Source organism: Branchiostoma lanceolatum, chromosome 3, assembly GCF_035083965.1.
Source record: "Branchiostoma lanceolatum isolate klBraLanc5 chromosome 3, klBraLanc5.hap2, whole genome shotgun sequence".
Classification (NCBI taxonomy): domain Eukaryota; kingdom Metazoa; phylum Chordata; class Leptocardii; order Amphioxiformes; family Branchiostomatidae; genus Branchiostoma; species Branchiostoma lanceolatum.
In genome coordinates, this window is record NC_089724.1 from 3,243,423 (window position 1) to 3,263,250 (window position 19,828).

The 19,828-nt window shown below is 40.8% G+C and overlaps 1 protein-coding gene across 3 annotated transcripts in view; it reads left to right on the forward strand.

The window, feature by feature from the left end:
* Positions 1-19,828, forward strand: part of LOC136429733 (gamma-aminobutyric acid receptor subunit delta-like) — a 92,291-nt gene that overhangs the window by 36,260 nt on the left and 36,203 nt on the right. For 2 of the 3 annotated variants that reach the window (XM_066419683.1, XM_066419682.1), the window contains exons 2-3: positions 17,600-17,761; positions 19,680-19,827. In XM_066419683.1, the coding sequence (XP_066275780.1) occupies positions 17,600-17,761; positions 19,680-19,827 (310 nt within the window). Of the gene's footprint in view, positions 1-3,665; positions 3,869-17,599; positions 17,762-19,679; position 19,828 lie in introns of those variants that run through there. The other variant, XM_066419684.1, reaches the window with a different exon arrangement.

Here is a 19,828-nt window from a genome sequence, read left to right on the forward strand (position 1 = left end):
ACGTAAGATAACTACTTAACACAAGTCTTGACACATTTAGTGGGGAAACCAGTTTGGATGATTAATTCATGAATGAGAGTGCTATTCTACGATAAATAACTGCGGGCAGGACTCGGTAAAAGTTTGTTGACTGATGGATTGAAAGCATGTCGGTACACTTCCTGCGTATTAACGTAAGATAACTAACTTAACACAGATCTTGATGCATCTAGTTGGGACCCCAGTTTGGTTGATTTATATTTGAAAGAGTGTGCTAATTGGGAATTACTTCGTGTGCGACTCGGTAAAAAATGGCATGACAAAATTAAATCACAGGTCTTGAAAGCAGATAGCAGCAACAAAATACCTTATGATCCAGGTGCCGCATATGTAATTTCTAGTTTGAATGATTAATTGAAAGGATGTCTGCGCACTTCCTGTGTATTAACGTACGATAACTAACTTAACATAGTTCTTGATACATTTAGTGGGGAAAACAGTTTGGATGATTAATTCATGAATGAGAGTGCTATTCTACGATAAATTAGTACGGTTAGGATTCGGTAAAAGTTTGTTGATTGATGGATTGAAAGCATGTCGGTACACTTCCTGCGTATTAACGTAAGATTACTAACTTAACTCAGATCTTGATGCATTTAGTTGAAAACCCAGTTTGGTTGATTTATATTTGAAAGAGTGTGCTAATTGGGAATTACTTCGTGTGCGACTCGGTAAAAAAAGTCATGAAAAAAAAATACATACCGGGTCTTGGAAGCAGATAGCTGCAACGCAATAGCTTGTGATGCACTTTCCGCATATGTAATTTCTGATTTGTTGACTGATTAATTGAAAAGATGTCTGTGTATTAAGTTTTAACGCAATGTAACTTACGCTAATTTACGGTAAATTACTGCGGGTAGGACTCGGACTGGTTTGTCGATTGATTGATTAATTGAAAGGATGTCTATACACTTCCCGTGTATTAACATAAGATAACTAACTTAACGCAGTTCATGATGTATTTAGTTTGGAACCCAGTTTGCAATCGGTTGATTTATTTTTGAGAGGGTGTGCTAATTGTGAATTATTTCGTGTGCGACTAACATAAGATAACTAACTTAACGCAGTTCATGATGTATTTAGTTGGGAACCCAGTTTGCAATCGGTTGATTTATTTTTGAGAGGGTGTGCTTATTGTGAATTATTTCGTGTGCGACTCGGTTAAAACAGGGCATGTAGCGAGCCTTTCCTAAGTGCAGACCCCGTGGATTTCAGACTGCTCTTGAATAATCGTACATTAGCCTGTGGTATATGCAGCAAATGAGGGTTCCATTTTGCGAGCTGCCTCGCACACAAATATTGTCCGTCATTAACTTAAGATATCTAACTTATCGCAGTTCACAACACATTTAGTTGAGAACCCTATTTCATGTGCTTTCCGTTTTCATCGTCACAGCTTCACCTTCCGTGAGAAGGTTGGTGATTGCCGCCTTGTTTCACGTTGGGTGGCTTGTAAAACGTTTGCCCTGATTAGACTTTTCAGGTCAATCGATGCAGTTTATTTGTTTTTACATTCGACTTATTCTTCGGCTACCATTGGCTAACCATTAAGAGGTTCTGTCTGCGCTTAATAATGGGTCATTTTATACAGCTGACTCATTTTAAACTGTCATCAGGATACATAAAAGATGAATGTAGAATGTTATAACATCCCCCAGGAAAAGTGACAATGTGTTCTGATTGCAGCGCATGCATATGATATCGCGGGCAATTGATATTTTATCATACAGGTAGATAGTAGAGAAAACACGGTCATATCCTATTCCTGGTCAAAAATGTTCTCAATCTTATGTATAACTTTATTGCACAGCATTTGTGCAATTGCAAGGTACAAACGTTTGGCATCTACTGTTACATAACTACAGTTCTATACGACTAAGGCTAATTTACCGTATACAAGAGTGTATAGTATGGGACGAGAACGAGCTATCACAAGCATTGGAGGAATTTCTAATGTCTAGCTAGACATTCTTTGTTATATCTAGACGTTAGACATACATGCTGCAAACTTGCTGTCTTAACTCCCATATTGTATGAATTGTATGCGTTTCAATGCTGCTGCACGTTGATCATTACCTTTCCTACCTTATCGAGAGAAAGTTTTTAATATGAAATTGTCACTGTGTATTTTAAATCCCGATATCGTATTCCTTTTATGTATTTGATCGAATGTTCTCGAAAGTCATTTCATACCTTATCGGAGAAAGTTTTCAACATCAAATCTCATCAACGTATGTTGGACAAAAGAAAAACTGACGGGGAATTGGCCAAGATCAAGTTTGGTCGGTCCAATCAGTCCTGGAACCCGACTGATCAGTTTTAGCCGTGCCCTCACGACGGTGAAGTATAATCAGTTGGACGTACAATCTAATTCCGCATCTCCGTTTGTATCAACATGGCGACGTGGATCGGATCATTGGCGGAATCGATAGTAATGGAAGGGAACAAAGCAGATTCCGCCTCGCGCCGGCGACCACGGCGGGCGATCAACGGGCCGAGCGGACCGTAAAATGTCGAACATAACTCGGCTAGTCTTTCAGTGGCATCTGGAGCTATGTGTTATTTGGGATGCTCAAAGAGGCCCCGTCAGGCTTAGATTGGTTAACGTTATGGCATCCTAGGCCTGAAATATGCAAGGTTTTCCTGCCAAACAGATATCCAAACTGTAAACGAGCACTTGTAATAAGAGTGCAATTAAGTACTAAAGACTCAAATATTTCATAATGCATATATATTATTGTATGCTTAATCACAATGTTCATGAAGACAGTTTGAAGTGCTGAAACCCATTTTTGTTAAGATTAATTCCTATGCAAATACGTTAAAGTAATCCAAATGTCGAAGGCTTTACGTGGAGTTAGTAACTTGCACGCAGTTATCATTATTTTCACACTTACTGACTGCAATTCACTACAGTTCCACACGTCTCCTCTATAGATAATAGTCCTTATTCAATGTTTCTTTACAGTTGACGTGTTTTTGACTTTTATTTTCCCGATGCGTCATGCCCATGAATTTCAGTTTCAAACTGATCAACTGAAAAGCAAACCAAACGCGGCACCATCCACGGGTACAACATCCATCGATTGTAAATTAAAGGAGGAATTGGAAAAATCCTTCATTGGTGACTGTGTGGCAACAAAGTCATGGGGATGTCCTGAATGCTTGTCCTTACTCTGATTACTAAATATCTAATACCAGGGCAAAAAAGAACAACAAATAGTTAAGCATTCATCAAGTTGCAAAGTTATTAACCCAGAATTGAGATTTCCAAAAAAATCGTTTTTCCCTAGAACTATGATCCTAGAGTGGAACTCGTTGCCACTAAGTACAGTATGGGCATCCTCACTGGATAGCTTTAAACAACACTCACAGCTAGATAAGTAAAGGCTAGGTGTGACAGGTCGTTCAGTGTAATACAACAAGCTGCTGCCGCGCCGCGTGTCCGTGCAGCTGGTGTGTTGCGCAGAAGGGTGGTTATACCGGCAAAGTACTAGATACGGATACTTGGAACCCCTGCAACAAACCGACCAACCAGTCTCTGGCATTGCCTCTTCCGCGCTAACCAGGTCTAATCACATGTACAATTACATTGAGTGGCAAGCGCTCCGAATGAGGAGCCTCTTTCATTATCCATGATCGCATTATCCGTCGGCACCGCAAACCCGAGCGTTCCCGCGTCCATTCGTCATTCCTCGGCGGCCCGGTGGCCGATGTGGGCGTGAAGTTTTCCCCGGTCGCCTCTCGGACCGGCGTGTCGGTGGAGTGTTGAGTACGGTGTGCTGTTGTGCCATGTGAATGTCGGTGTGACCATGGAGGTTAGATGAAGGTAAGCAACCTCCACTAACATTAATCCGCCGGGGCACATAAATCTGCCACTTTGAAAAACAGTCGGTTCTAGAGATCTCTAGTGCAGTTTAGATATACTGGGGGACGTTGGGTTGGACATCTGTTTGGACGTATCTTTTCAGGGTGGTGGAATTATGTACCCTGGTGGAATTATGTTAGTAGGTGTCACCTTACACCGTTGATGGAGTCGCTCATGTGAATAGATTGTAGGCACGCCGAAGCGGAAATGGTTAACTAATCCTCACTAGTCACAATGTTGTTGGCTTGCTTGGTTATCACTTCAGACGTTTATCTTACGACTCTTTCCGACCTCTTTACTTTTTTGTACTTATTGAAAATGATAACACTGGGCAGCCTAGGCGCCTCTCGCTGGACCTCTTTACGAGAATACAGGCTTACGTAATCTCTGAGTCACCTCACAATGATTTCGATCGGGTGAAACCTCGATAATCATGCCACTTGGGATGCTGCTGGAATGTGAACGTTTGTTCAACATGTTGCCATGGCCAGCTCGATGAGTAGAGTAGTCAACTGTCAATAGTGTCAAGTATCTGCTGGCAGCTCTGTGTACCTTTCTGAACAAATGAAAGACGATAACGTTTGGATATGAGCATGAAGCTGGTTCAATACTTTGGGGCCCAACAAGGCCTGCACCACAGAAGCAGTTAAACTTTCATGTCTTCTCCAGTGCCACAGGGTGTAGCTGTGTGGCCGCACTCAATATTTGCTTCCGTTGGAAATTCCTGGTTTATTTTTGTACTTGTTTGGTTGCACCTTTATCTATTCATCAATAGACTCAAATCGACCTGGTGGCCGCTTTCCATTGGGGTCAGTAGGAGATAAGTAAGGGTCGACGAAACATAACAAAGATGCAAATTACATCATTACACTAGTCTTATACTTTAGATTCTAGATGACAGACTCTCGTTAACAATGGGTACCATCGGGCAACTTTACCGCCAGAAATGACACATCATCGCAGCCCTACACCCTGCTCGGTCACAATTTTCCCCGCAACAATAGCCCCATAAGTATCACCCAACCGCTTATTTAGCGAAGAGGAATCCTCCAGCTATTTGAAAAGGCTATCACATGTCAGACAGCAACAACAGAAATGACCAGAAGAGAGAGGTTCTTTTTTTAAGATGTACAGTCTTAGACACCTTTGTTGTTTATATCTTGATCTACCTATCGAGAGAGAATATGAGTAGATTAAAAGATTTCAGATACATGATTTACATCCAGTCCGCCTTACTGCCAGCCCGCCAGTATAGCCAGCATATTTACATTAGCCTGACACTTGGGTTGTCTGATGGATGTAAGATCGATGGATCTGTAGAGGACATTGTGATGTACTTGGCAACTCGCCCGGCAGAAACTTCGCACGTTCTGGCAACGTTTTTAATACCGGAAGACGTTATTACTTTGATCCTCATCAGTAGTTTCTGCCAAAAACTTAGAATGAATCGCATTTTTAAAGGAACATACATCGAGATCATTAAACTTGACACACCTCATTCTGTACCCAAATTTGTCTTACTTAACTTAATGCTCCGTTCCAAGAAACTGCCACTTGCAACAAAATGTTCAAAGGTCTTGAGTGAGCAAGCTGTATCCGTCTTGACAGGGCCTCTACTCAAAGAGATGCGGGAGCAGTTAACTACACGGATATTATATAGTCTGGTCGGAGCCTTCCGTGGCTTACCCAGTCAGGGTTGATAGATCTCTAAACGTTTTTTTGGACAGAGGGTTTTGAATGTTTGACGTTGGTTAAACAAGTGGTTACATGGGTAGTTAAACATGCACTATGGCGGAAAAGTCTAGTGCGTTAACTGTCTACACAAATGACATTGGGTAGTTGGGAATATACATTTAGCAAATCATTATGATGTGTGTCCACGAGGAAAGTGTGCTGTACGAGCTCACACCTAGAACAGATATAATACACACTCAAGTAATGACTCTTTGACTTTTTGTTTTGGTTACTCTCCCTATGTTATGTTTTGTTTGAAATTATTATTTTGGTGTATGTGTGTGCATGTTATCCTAATATATAGATATATAATTAAGGAAAAGTATGTATAACATTGAACCTAAGCCACACACACAAGTACATGCTGCCGAATCAAAATAAGCTCAGGGCAGTTGTGACCCTGTATTTATGTTTTGTTTTTGTGCACCATCCAGCCTTATTGTTTTCCAATTATGTTAACCTTGATTCTTTAGTTGTGTTTGTTTATACTAGTGCAGACATCATTTCTCCATGCCCTCACATCCCAGATGACTACAGTATCTTCCCCATCTTGCGTGACCCATTCCAGAAGACATGACTCAGGTAGAGCTACAAATCTCAAGTTATAATTGTAATGGCCTTTGTGACTCTGTAAAACGTAGGGGGGTATTTACTTGGTTGAAGGACAAACCATATCATATTATTTGCTTACAAGAAACTCATTCTTCATTTCCTGTAGAAAAGAGATGGCAAAGTGAGTGGGGAGGAACCATGCTTTTTTCCCATGGAACCTCCAGTCAAAGGGGTACAGCCATACTGTTTAGAAATAACATTAATCCCAATATTCACCAAACCAAAGTTGATAGTAATGGTAGATGGCTTATTGTTGATTTGTCCATAGATGATTTTAGATTTTGTATTGTGAATATTTATGCGCCAAATCAAGATTCCCCAGATTTCTTCTCTGACTTATCTATAGAATTAGACAATTTTGCTGACAGTACTGAAAATCTGATTATCACTGGAGACTTCAACACAGTACAAAACCCCTTTTTAGATAGATTTTCATCAAACCAAACTTACCACCCCAAAGCTTATGAATCTATTTCAGAATTAAAAAGTAAATTTGACCTACATGACATTTGGAGATTCAGAAACCCTAATACAATTAGATATACATGGCGCCGTAGACGCCAGGCCAGCAGAATCGACTATTTTCTTGCGAGTTTTTCCCTAATCAATAGAGTTAATAAATGTGTCATAGCGGATAGTTTTAGATCTGACCACAAGTTGATAGCTTTAGCATTTGTTATTGCAGAGTTTCCCAGGGGAAAAGGGTATTGGAAATTTAATCTGTCTTTGCTTGAAGATAAATCCTTTCACCAGAAAACTGTTAAAGTTATGAATGAATTTTTTAAGATCAATCAGGGAACAACAGACCCACATGTTGTATGGGATACTGCAAAATGTTTTTTTAGGGGACATTGTATTAAATTTAGTAGTTGGAAGAATAAACAATATCTATGTAGAGAGAAAAAGTTAATGGATGATATCAACACATTACAAAGTAAAATTGATAATTTGCCCTCCCCCCCTGAATCTCTTTTGAATGACTTAGATGAACAACAGAAACAATTAGAATTACTGTACAATCAAAGGGTTCAAGGAATAATAATAAGATCAAGAGCGCGCTGGATGGAGCTAGGGGATAGATGTACTAAATATTTTTTGAATTTGATACATAGAAATTACACTAGAAAAAATATTCAGAAATTGAAAATATCAGATAATACATTTACCCATGACCCCAAAGAAATTCTAGAAAAGCAAAGAGAATTTTACTCTTCACTTTATTCTTTTGATGAGCCTCCCACACCCCTAACTCCCAGTAACACAGAGCCTTTTTTCCCAACACAATATGATAAACGATTGACAAATGAACAGCAGTGGGCCTGTGAGGGTCAAATTACAGATGAAGAATTACTTAAAGCTATTAATTCATTCTCAAATGCAAAATCTCCTGGAGAAGATGGTATTCCGGTGGAAGTATACAAACATTTTTACTCTATATTTAAAAACCCCATGCTTAATTGTTTCAACTATTCACTTTCACAAGGTTTTATGTCTAATACTCAAAAGCAAGGACTAATTTCTTTACTATTAAAGGAGGGGAAAGATGGTCAACATAAAGATCCCACTATTTTGGATAACTGGAGACCATTAACACTGCTTTGCTGTGATACCAGAATTTTATCAAAATGTTTAGCCCTTAGAGTAAGAACAGTTATTACTGATATAATTCACAAAGACCAGACAGGATTTGTAAAAAGGGAGATTCATCGGGGATAACATAAGACGAATATTAGATTTGATAGATTATTATGAAAAAGAAGAAAAACCTGGCCTGATTTTCGTGTCTGATTTCAAGAAGGCTTTTGACACCATACGATGGGATTTTATTATTAAAGCACTGGAATTTTTTAATTTTGGCCCCCAGTTTATTTCATGGGTTAAAACGCTATATACAAACATCACAAGTTCAGTTTTAAATAATGGATATATATCACAGCCTTTCACATTACACCGTGGTGTCAGACAAGGTTGTCCTCTTAGTCCATATTTATTTATCATTGCAGTTGAAATGCTAGCCATACGAATTCGCTCTAATCAAAATCTTACTGGTCTTTCTACCTTGGGAAAATTTACAAAAGTATCACAATATGCAGATGACACAAATTTCACCTTTGACCCCAATTTAAAATCGTTTTATGCTCTTCTTGATGACTTAGAAAATTTTTCATTGATATCTGGCCTTTCTTTAAACTTTGAAAAATGTAAAGTTGTCAGAATTGGGACTTTAAAGAATAGTAATTTCAGATTGCCCACCCATCTACCTATTCAATGGGTAGATGGAGAGGTTGACATCTTGGGTGTACATATTCCAAAAGACTTAGAAAATATTGTGGACTTAAATTTTGAGCCTCGCTTAACTAAAATAGATAGGCTTTTATATCCATGGAAAGGAAAGATTTTGTCTTTGCTTGGAAAAATTACAATTATTGATTCCTTAATAGTCCCTCAATTTACACATCTCTTTCAGATTCTCCCAAATCCAGATAAATCTTTTTTTAAACGATATGAAAGGAAAATTTTTTCATTTATCTGGAATGATGGGCCTGAAAGAATAAGCAGGAAAACATTATACAACTCAATTGAAAATGGTGGACTAAATCTTAAGAATTTATACGCTTTTTCTCTTACTATTAAATGTTCGTGGATCCCTAAATTGTATTTTAATGAAGATATGTTAACTGCATGGTTATTGAGAATGCATTTATCAGTGGGTGGCAACCTATTTCCTTTCCTTCAACTCAATTCTGTAGAACACTTTAGATTGAATCCATTTTTAAAAGATATACTTACTGCTTGGTATAAATATCAGTACAAGATCCCCACTGATCCTGCTGAAATTAAGCAACAACTGTTATTTATGAATGATAATATATTGATTGGTGGAAAACCTGTGCTGTTTAAGGCTTTTGTAAATAGAGGTATTGTGTTTATTAATGATATATTGAATGCAAATGGTTCTTTGATGTCTTATGTTGAATTTTGTGCCAAGTATGGTCCAGTTTGTGATAACCTGCATTATATACAACTCATAGCTGCTATTCCAAGAAAATGGAAGTCTAATTTGAATGGTAGCCCCCCACTTTTTGTTTGTAGACCTGAACAATATGACAGTACTTGGCTCAATCAGACAAAGATTAATAGAGATATGTATAGATTTTTTTGACATCTTTTAAATTAACAGATGTCCCACACAATGTGCAATTATCATGGCTGTACCTCTTTGACACTCCAATCCCCTGGAAACAAGTTTTTACCTCCATATTAAGATGTACCATTGACCCAACTTCTAGATTGTTCCAATATAAACTTATTCATAAAATTCTGCCTACCAATAGGCTTTTATATATTTGGAAGTGTGTAGATAGCCCCTTATGCTCCCTTTGCCATCTTGAAGAAGAAACATACACTCATGTCTTCTGGGATTGTATCGGTGTAGTCTCTTTTTGGAACGAAATCAAAATTTGGTATAACAATAAAACAGGACAGAATTTGAATTTAAACCCCTTCAATGTTATATTTGGAAATTTATCCTCCGAAAATTGTCTCCAAAATCTTATAATTCTATTGGCCAAAAGACATATATTTCAAAGCAGAGGCAAATCATATTTAAATTTTCAGACATTTCTTAAGTATGTTAATTTATTCTACCAATTAGAATATATAATCGCAGCAAGGAGGGGAAGACAAGAGAAACACCTGGGTAAATGGAACACTTTATGTAATACTATATGATGTCTCAAGATTGATTTGCTGGATGGTGCCTTATGTACAGTTGTATTATTTTGACGAATAAAAAAAAAAAAAAAAAAAAAAATGACTCTTTCCACACACGGGGCACAGGAGGTAATGTCAAATCGACAATGCACACTAATGTCCAAACAGATTTGAAATCAGGCGTTTAGTTAACGTGTGCCTTTGGGGTCTCCTTTTAGTAGCCGACATCTTGCCCTGTCGACCACGAGTAAAACACTGTAACTCAACCGGACCCTACATCTGCTTGGAGATGAAGCCTATACTTGCTTGTGATAAAAAGGAAGTCTTTGACAAAGCTCAGCTGGTAGCAGCCTCACAGTCGAGCTCTTGGTTCCAATAAGTTGGTGACCTGGACTTGGTAACCCGATTCGATCCTGGGTCAGGACATCTCGGTCGGGGCTGCACCCGTCTTTCGAAAGGGACGTAATTTGGGGGTCTGGCGCTCGACGACGTGCCTCGAGCCCGTTGAATGGGAAGGGCTAGCAACCCCTCCCTGTAAAAATATACCCTGCTACTGAAACAGCAAGGAAACGTTCTGCCCTATGTGCCACAAGGCACTACAAGGGGTCCGAACGCTTGTGCTAGACCGGGAATAGAACTCAAGGCCAGAAGGCAGAGTGCCAACCCTTGAGCACCACTCGGTCCTGCTCGGGATAACAGCGGAAATTGATGATAATGACGGCTAATTACCCGCAAACTGACGGGTTTTCCCCCCGCCATTGTCAGGGCCGACTTCCTCCCGTAATTACAAATCGATTTTCTCCTTGGTTGCCATGGCGACATATCAGACGATGATCATTACCCACCGCCACTGGGGGCGGAACCGCTCCTCCAGTCAACTTTAATTGCAGGGCTCTGAGAATTAAGATGCAAGGCCCGTTCTCTGCTACGCATTTCTTAAGACCAGCCTGTGTGCCGTCATCATTGGAGAAACTTAATGGCACATTTGAGCGATGACGAACGCGTGGTATTATTAATGTCGTCTGTTGTCGATGTTGTTAGAAGATACTTATGAGCATGATCGATGCTGATTACTTGCAAACTCAGAATGCCTTTGTGACTACCTACTTTTCGGCTTAGTTTCCGATCACACAGCAACACCTCAGATGTCGCTTTCCTCTAAATTGTGATTATGTTTACACATGCCATCACTGACCGTATTCCCAAGGCGCACTTTGGCCTTTTGCTTTAAATGCCATACCTGTATACTTTGTTTAACTTCGTCGGCAACATATAAGCATAAAGGATCTTTATGACGCTGTAACAAATCTGCAAATATTACAGCATAGATATTTACCGTAGTGGGTTACGTACAGAATGTATCAACATGCATGGAGTGTATCAACTTCAATTGATGATGCCACTTGCCCAGATTGCGTTGTTTGCTCTTTCACGATTGCAGCCTTGGCAGAAGCGTACCCCGTCGTTACTTCTTCACTCCGCCTCCTGCCTGATTGTAACGTTTGAAAGACGGTGTCCTTTAAATGTTGTCGTCACTCCGGCGTTATTGATCGCGATTCACGTTTCGGCCTCAGCCCCCCTGCGTGCCGTGAATATGCCTCCGCCGTCTCAACCTCGCAAATCTGGTCGGAAGGTCCTTATAACAACCCGCAATGTTCCAATAGATTCAGTAATAATAGATGGGTTTCTATGCTGTACATTGCTTCGTTGCTGTGAGTCGATAAAAGATTATCTAAATGTAATATCCAGTCGCCTCAGCTCACAAACTTGGCGAGGAGGTCATTATACATATCCCAACCTGCAATGTTCTTGAGAACCAGTTAGTAACAATAGATGGATTTCTATGCTATATATATTACCGCCGTGAATAGTTTTATCAAGTTGGTAAGTCACTGGAAAAACAAAGGTCGGTTTTGCCATGAGGAAGGTGACAGATAGTCTTGTGCTTGAATAAAACACTTGGTTGTGTACTTGTTCAAAGAACTTTGTTGGAGTCTACATTACCCCGCTGCTGTCTCTCGATAAACCATTATCTAGACTCACCTCCAATCGCCTCAGCTCACAAACCCGGCAAGGAGGTCCTTATACATGTACCAACCCACAATGTACTTCAGAACCAGTAGCAATTGATGTATTTCAATTCTGTAAATCCCCTCGTTGCTGTCAGTCGATAAAAGATTATCTAAAAATCACCTCCAATCGCCTCAGCTCACAAACTTTGTGGGGATGTCCTTATATTTGGTATTAACCAACACTAAGAATCGCAGCAATAAATGGATTTCTGTGCTGTACACTACCTCGTTGCTGTGTGTGGATGAAAAAATATCTAAAAAGATCACCTTAACTCGCCCCAGCTCACAAACATCGTGAGGAGTTCTTTACGATGCTTTGTATCTGAGGAACAGTCACAATACATACATTTCTATGCTCTTCAGTGTCAGCGCCTCGTTGCTGTGTCAGTAAACGATTATCTAAAACGTAGCCCTGACTGTAAATGTTGTAGGAGCGGAATAATTTCTCTCGGTCAATGGCAGTTGGTGAAGAGGTCCTTATACCAACCTGCACACTGAACAATGTTCTTTAGAACCAGTAGCAATTGATGGAATATGCTCTACATTCCCTCGTTGCTGTGTCTCGACAAAACATGACCTAAAAACACCTCCACCCGTCTCAGCGCACACATATAGTGAAGAGGTCCTCAGTTTAATTTCGTTTCATTTAAAAGGCTTCGTATCTAATACTCGTCACAGTAGATGCATTTCTATGATACACAGTGGCTTCTTATCTTGCAGTGTCAGTAAACGATTATCAAAAACGTAACCCCGACTGTAAATGTTTTAAGAGCGGAAAGATTTCTATCAGTCAATGGCAATTGGTGAGGAGGTCCTTATACTAAACTGCACACCTATTCTTCAGACCAAGTTACAAAATATTAAATTCTATGCTCTACAGCACATCGTTGTTGCGTGTCGATAACCAGGTTTTCATGATTATCTCTAGGGGTTGGTTCCCTGGTCCTTTAGCTATTGGTCGAGTAAAATAATTTCTAGCAGTGAACAGCATTTTTTTAGAAGGTCAGCACCAAGTTGCATAAGCAGCAATATTCTGCAGAACCAGAACCAGAACCAGTTGGTTGCAATGGATGGTTTGCTTTGATTTACAGTACCGAATCATCGTCATTGTTGTTTGTCGATAATTGATTCACCATGCTCTTAAGCTTCTCTATAAGTTAGTCTCAGAGCCCTAACTATAGCTGGGGAATAATTTCTGTCAGTCAATGACAGCCAACCTGTATATCTAGCAATGTTCTTCAGAACCAGTTGATTTTTTATGCTTTAGTGTGCCTCATCATCGTTACTGTCTGTCGGTAAACGATTCTCTATGAGCCTCACATGAGTTGGTCCCTTGGCCCAGACTGCATCTACCGAATCATTTCAATCTGTCAATGATAGTCACCCTCCAAACCAACTTCATATCCAGAAATGTTGCATAACCAGAACCAGTTACAACCAGTATGGATTCCTATGCTTTAAAGTACCTCATTTCATCCTTGCTGTTTCTTAACAAACGATTCTCTATGATCTTCCCTTTGAGTTAGTCCCTTGGTCCTGACTGTATCTGCCGAATAATTTCAATCAAGCAACGACAATCACCCTTCAAAAACTGAATAATTTCTACCAGTGTCAATGATAGTCACCCTCCAAACCAACTTGCATATCCAGAAATGTTCACCAGAACCAGTTACAATGCATAAATTCCTATGCTTTAAAGTACCTCATAAAGGGTGAGCTCATCCTTGCTGTTTTTCAACAAACGATTCTCTATGATATTACCTATGAGTTAGTCCCTTGGCCCTGACTGCATATACTGAATAATTTCAATCAAGCAACCACAATCACCCTTCAAAAACTTCTAGAAAAGGACGTGACAATCTTGTAATTGATGGCATCAATTATTTCCGACGGGGAAGGCAAGGTGAATGGCGATGCTTTTTAGATTGTTGAAGGATCATGTGGGTCCGCCATGCGACTAATAGACGGAGAGTTTACGGCGCGAAAGCACATCGTTACACGCATAGTCCTGCCCGTGTCGTTACTGTAAATGCATTTAAGTTCGAGTGGTTTTTATTTCGCGCTAAGGCAAAAATGGAGTGCTTGCGGTGGTTTTAAGTTTGCGGCAGCGCTATACTTACAGAATGCTACAGTATTGGACAAAAATGTTCGCGGTGGTTTTAAGTTCGCGGTGAAACGCTCGCCGCGAAAACCGCGAACAGAAAACCACCGCGAACATTTCTGCATTTACAGTATGTTGTCGTCATCCTTCACGTCAGGCGCCATCGTGCTCGCGCGGACAGACCGGCAGACCAGGCTGGGCGGGCCGCCCGGGGAGGCTGTGTTAGAGTCGCTCCCTTCACTTGCGTATCGACGGACTGTCATGGTTTGACGTGACAACTGTAGCCATGGGGTTTAAGTAGAGTGGACTTTCTGGAGACTCTTCAATGGGTGGCTGACTGCCAGATTCGTCAAATCAAACGATCGCTTGGCCGGTAGTAGTCGGCTGAGCTGCTTACCCGTACATACTTGCCATGGGCCAAGATTGGGACCAGCCTGGAAGGTAGATATGATAACATTCATCTTCGCTAACAATGGGGCCTGATAAGATTGTGATGGAGACACCGGTATAACCGGCATCTCTTATAGTGTAATGATGTACGTTTAGGGGTCTGATATCATGATTTTTAACAACATGCCTCAAAACCTTTGCTACAGTCATCTGGCAATACGGAATCTGTGCTTTGACGTATCCGGTGGAGCATGTTTGTATGTTATGTCAGCAATAGCATACATGTATGTACTTAAAGGGACATAACCATATGTAAATACATCAATGTGGGTATATGGGCTTAAGATTAGGGTTCTAAACCGTGAGAGCATCTTTACAGCAAGATTGACGCTTTCGTACCCTCCTCTTTCATTTGGAATGGCCGTGGCGATTGCAAATGTGATGTACTTCCCCCTGTATAACTCACTTGTTATGTACATGCGTGAAACCGAGTATTAAGCTACTAATGTTGTTTCCAAGGCTAGCCTACCAACACCAGTAATCGATTCGATACACATGCCGCTGAGTTATGTACAGTCGTCATCTCATCTCCTCCCACGCTGCACACATGTATCATGCTCGTAATGTTCAATGATTAAGAAAACCCAAGCAACATTAGGGTCCGAAAATTTGGATTTTGAAAGTCAATTTATTTAGTCATTTCTATACATAATTAGTTCAAACAACACTATCACAATGTATAGCAACGTCTATGATGCAAAAATACAACGTTGTTGTGATGTGGGAACTCACTGAAAATCGTGGCCGGAGTTTTTGTAGACTCGCGAAACTAAGGGGGTTCAGCGTACGGCACGATTTTTTAAAATCCTAAAAGTATGAAGTTATTACGCAAATGTGCTAAGCAATGTTAGTAAATATCACCACCATAAAGATTTTAGCACATTTTATTTCCATTTTTTGGCTCTATTATTGCCTTGGCTGCCTTTTAGCTATGTTTTCAGTGGAGCACAATGGTAAGGATATTCAATACAGGTCGTTGCAAGGTGAAGGAGATTCTTGAAGTGAATTGTTTAAAATTACGTTCCACGAAAACTGTCCTTTATGCACTTTCACCCGGACAGACAGCATCAATGTACGGATGGACTTACATCAGTCAATAACTGTCACTTCAGTGGTCTATGCTTGAGTCTATTTCCACCAAAGATGTAGCCTCTACCAGACTAACTACGCCGGTTATAGGGTGAATATTTGCCAGGGTTTCATTTGCAGGCTCCTACGCGAAATGTGATTTTCTCCGTGGACTGACTCTACTGGCTAATTATTCCTTCTTATGCCTAATTCTACGATCCATACCACGCCCGTAGTATAGGAGGGCCTGGTGGAGGCTACAAAAGATGCCCGTGGATCATCCCAATTGGCTTTTCTAACATTAAGAATTCAGATCGCATTTGTGACCAGTTCAATCAAAATCTGTTTTTGCTCTGGTTGACACCGAACAATACAGGAAAATCCGTAACCAAGAAAATGTGACGCATTTCTCCCCCAAAAAAGGCAGCAGTGTGTGCGTTTCTTGTCCCATGAAATTCACTGTCGCAGGTATGGCAGACAACACGGTTATAGCGCCTCCATTCCACGAAACCGTTCTTTCTGTACTTGCATCCAGAAAGGAGAGCATCTATGTATGGCTGTGTTTACATCAGCCAGTAACTGCCGCTTCAGAGGTGTAATCTTTCATCAATTTGCACCATGATGCTTCTAGTTTGCTCCCGTTGGGTTTTAAAATGTATAGCATCTATATGGATTTGTATACAGTTCAACTGCAGGTTGTTTCTGCTCTGATTGATACAACACATAAGCCATGCAATCATGCGTAGGATTTGCCTTGCAGACAATCACGAATGTGATGTATTCCTCCCGGAAAGAAGTAGAGTGCTCCTCTTTTTCCATGGAGGTCAGGGCCGAGTGGTGTGGCAGATAACAGTGGGAGACTGTCTGTGGAACATCTTTTTATGACGGCGAATGGATATAAATGTATACCAGACTTTTTATCTGCCATATGTCTGTCTAGGACCATTCCTTACGGTGTACTAAGAACAGCATTTGGCAGAGAGAGCCGAAACTGGCGAGCATTTCGAGCTCTAATTTGTGGAGACGAGGGCTGGTGGAATGTCGTTTTGGGGATATAAACCTGAGATATATGACGGGTCATGATTAGCTATAAGGCTGTTACATTTAGTCTGGGAATCTTCTCATCTGGCAACTGTAGTATTAGATATCAAGCAGTACTCTGTGGCTGAAACTCTTATGTTCTTTCCACCAAGTTTTAACAATGTCAATGATGCCTGTTTGGGACGTCCCTGTAACTCAGCATCCTGACAGTTGAGCGCCTGGTTCCTAGTAGTTGCTAACTGGGAGACCAAGGTTCAATCCTAGGTCAGGACATCTCGGTTGGGGCTGCAACCATCTTTCAGAAGGGACGTAAGATGGAGGTCCCGTGTCGAGGAGGTGCGCGTTAGAGGGAAAGGATTACCGACCCCTCCCTGTTAAGATATACTCTGCTACTGAAACAGAAAGGAAACTTTCTGCCCATATGTGCCACTTGGCACGACAGGGGTCTGAACAAAAGGCGAACGAAGGAAGCCTGCTGATGAAAGCTATATTTGTGTTTACGAACTTTCGTAGTCAGCTTAACTCAAGAAACTATGTGTGAATTACAGTACTATTTGATCCGTAGGTATACGTAAGCGTTGGGAAGACGAAGGTCAAGGTCAATTTTGGGCTCCCTGATATGAGACCTTAGTACTGCATCAGAACTTCCGTTATTTGTATCTTTTGGCCTGGACGTGCTACAGTATTTTTGTCTCTGTTTCGAAAATGCAATATTTCTAAAACAGTTTCTTTGGTATGTTTTTCAGCTGATCATGGCTTCAAAGAGTCTGGTGAATGTTGTGTTCCTCTGATACACCACTAGTTGCACCAACGTTCAGGTTATCCAGTTATTTCAGAAAGACAACCACCATTACAAACTTCAAGGCACATTTTAAACCCTCTCGTTGTGATGTTTTTCAGCTGATCATGGCTTCGAAGAGTGTGCTGCTGATCGCGGCCCTGCTGCTGTCCCAGGCGGCGGTCCGGCTGTCAGCTCGCGGCGTCCCGACCCCCATGGCCACGGGCACCGCCGCACCCACCGGCGAGATCAACGGCATCAGCATCTTCGCAACCGCCGTCACGGTAACCGAGATCTAATATGGTTTCATTAGTTTGTCGCGGTTAAAACTGGATCTAGAAACTAATGGACAATGTTCAGTACCGTTGCCGTTGATTCCACCCCCACCGGTGAAGTCAACTGGCCTCTACCAGGCCCCGCGGATGGCTGGGAAAATAGCAGAAATTGGCCAAATAGTGAATAGTATGCTAAGGGAGTCGGCTACGGAGAGAGGGTCCAATATCCATCCACGAGGTTGCAAACTGTAATTTCTATAGCGGACTAACTTATCTGGCATGTCATTCCTCTATTTGGCTAATGTCTACGATTTTTCCAGCGACCTGTGGAGCCTGGTAGAGGCTAGAAGTCAACGGCATCAGCATCTTCACAATCTCCAATAACGGTGACCTAGATTTAACATGATGACTTTATTGGTTTGTCGCAGTTAAGATTGATCTACAACTTATGTTCAATACATCAACATAACTTGAAAGTCTATCTATGTTAGTAGGAGTAATTCTGAATCAAAGTTGGACTGCAAATTGCCAACACAAAAATTGGACGCACACATTAGGGAATACATCACCATGTTTACAAGCTTTAAAATAACGTTGAAATATCTTCCACAGGTGCGGGACTGAAGGACAAATACATGTGCGTGTGATAGACAGTATCTTTTAGGATAATAATCATAAATAATGATATCAGAACGCCCTTAGTACAAGTACTAATGTAGATACTGAAAGCCCCCTTCATGTGGATAAAGTTAAAATGAATGTTTGATGAGTGCGAGCTTAGGGCGGAAAGGAGGAATAACTTTTGTGATGAAGGCAAGTTGTCAAGATTAAGTACGACCCAGATACACCAAGCTTTTATGACAGTCAGCTGGTTACAAATACTTTTTATACACTTTTGATAGCGTTTAATGTTCGGTTCCAATTTACCACAACATACCTGCCTAAAACCCATCATAACGCCAGCCATTAATGTGAGATGTTGTAGGGGGAATGTCTTTGTAAGTAAAGCCTCTCGCAGCTGCTGTGCTGACAGTACATTGGGTGGAATGTCAATATTTAATGTCATTAAAGATAATCAAACATAAATTTTCATACAATTGTGCCGTTTTGAAATGCCAAAAGGACTATGGTTAGATCCTTATCTTCTCAACCTCTTCATAATCATTTGTTGACTTCCAGTTTTAAATTTTTATTTTTGTAACAATCCTTTGAATAACTTTTGTGATGAAGGCAAGTTGTCAAGATTAGATACGACCCAGATACACCAAGCTTTTATGACAGTCGGATGGTTACAAATACTCTTTATACGCTTTTGATAGTGTTTTATGTTCGATTCCAATTTACCAGAACATACCTGCCTAAAATCCTTCAGCCATTAATGTGAGATATTGTAGGGGGGGGGGGGGATCTTGGTAAGTAAGACCTCTCGCAGCTGCTGTACTGACAGTGCACTTGGGTGGAATGTGAATATTTAACGACATTAAAGATGATTCAACATAGATTTTCATTGGACTGTACCGTTTTAAAATGACAAAAGGACTATGGTTGAATCCTCCTCTTCATATATGATCAATTGTTGACCTTCACTTTTTATTCTAAAAATTGCAACACGCTCTCTCGATATTCGTGAGATATTTGGAATGTAATATTAGTAGTGATTAGAAATTGACTTTGCTGACTCTGATGACATTATTTCGCGTCGTTGTTAGGTAAATGTTGACACAACTGAGTTTTCTCTACCATAATATGCCTACTTTCAGCCTCTGCGTTTCTCAAGGGCAGGAAAATGCAACTATTCCTCCAAGAATCATAGATTCAATGATTGGTCACTATTTTGGATCTATGCTGTCATCCAACATGGCGGCCGTACTAGCACTTAGAACATGTGACGTCACGTGCAAGCGATACTGTTTCTAACCAATCACAGGAGGAGGACCGCATGACGACTCCGTCCGCCCGCATGTGGGACGAGGAGCCGCCTGTCCGGGCGGAGAACATCTACACCGGCCCCACCCAGAACCTGCTGGAGCAGCTGCTGGAGGGCTACTCCATGGACCTGCGGCCCGGCATCGGAGG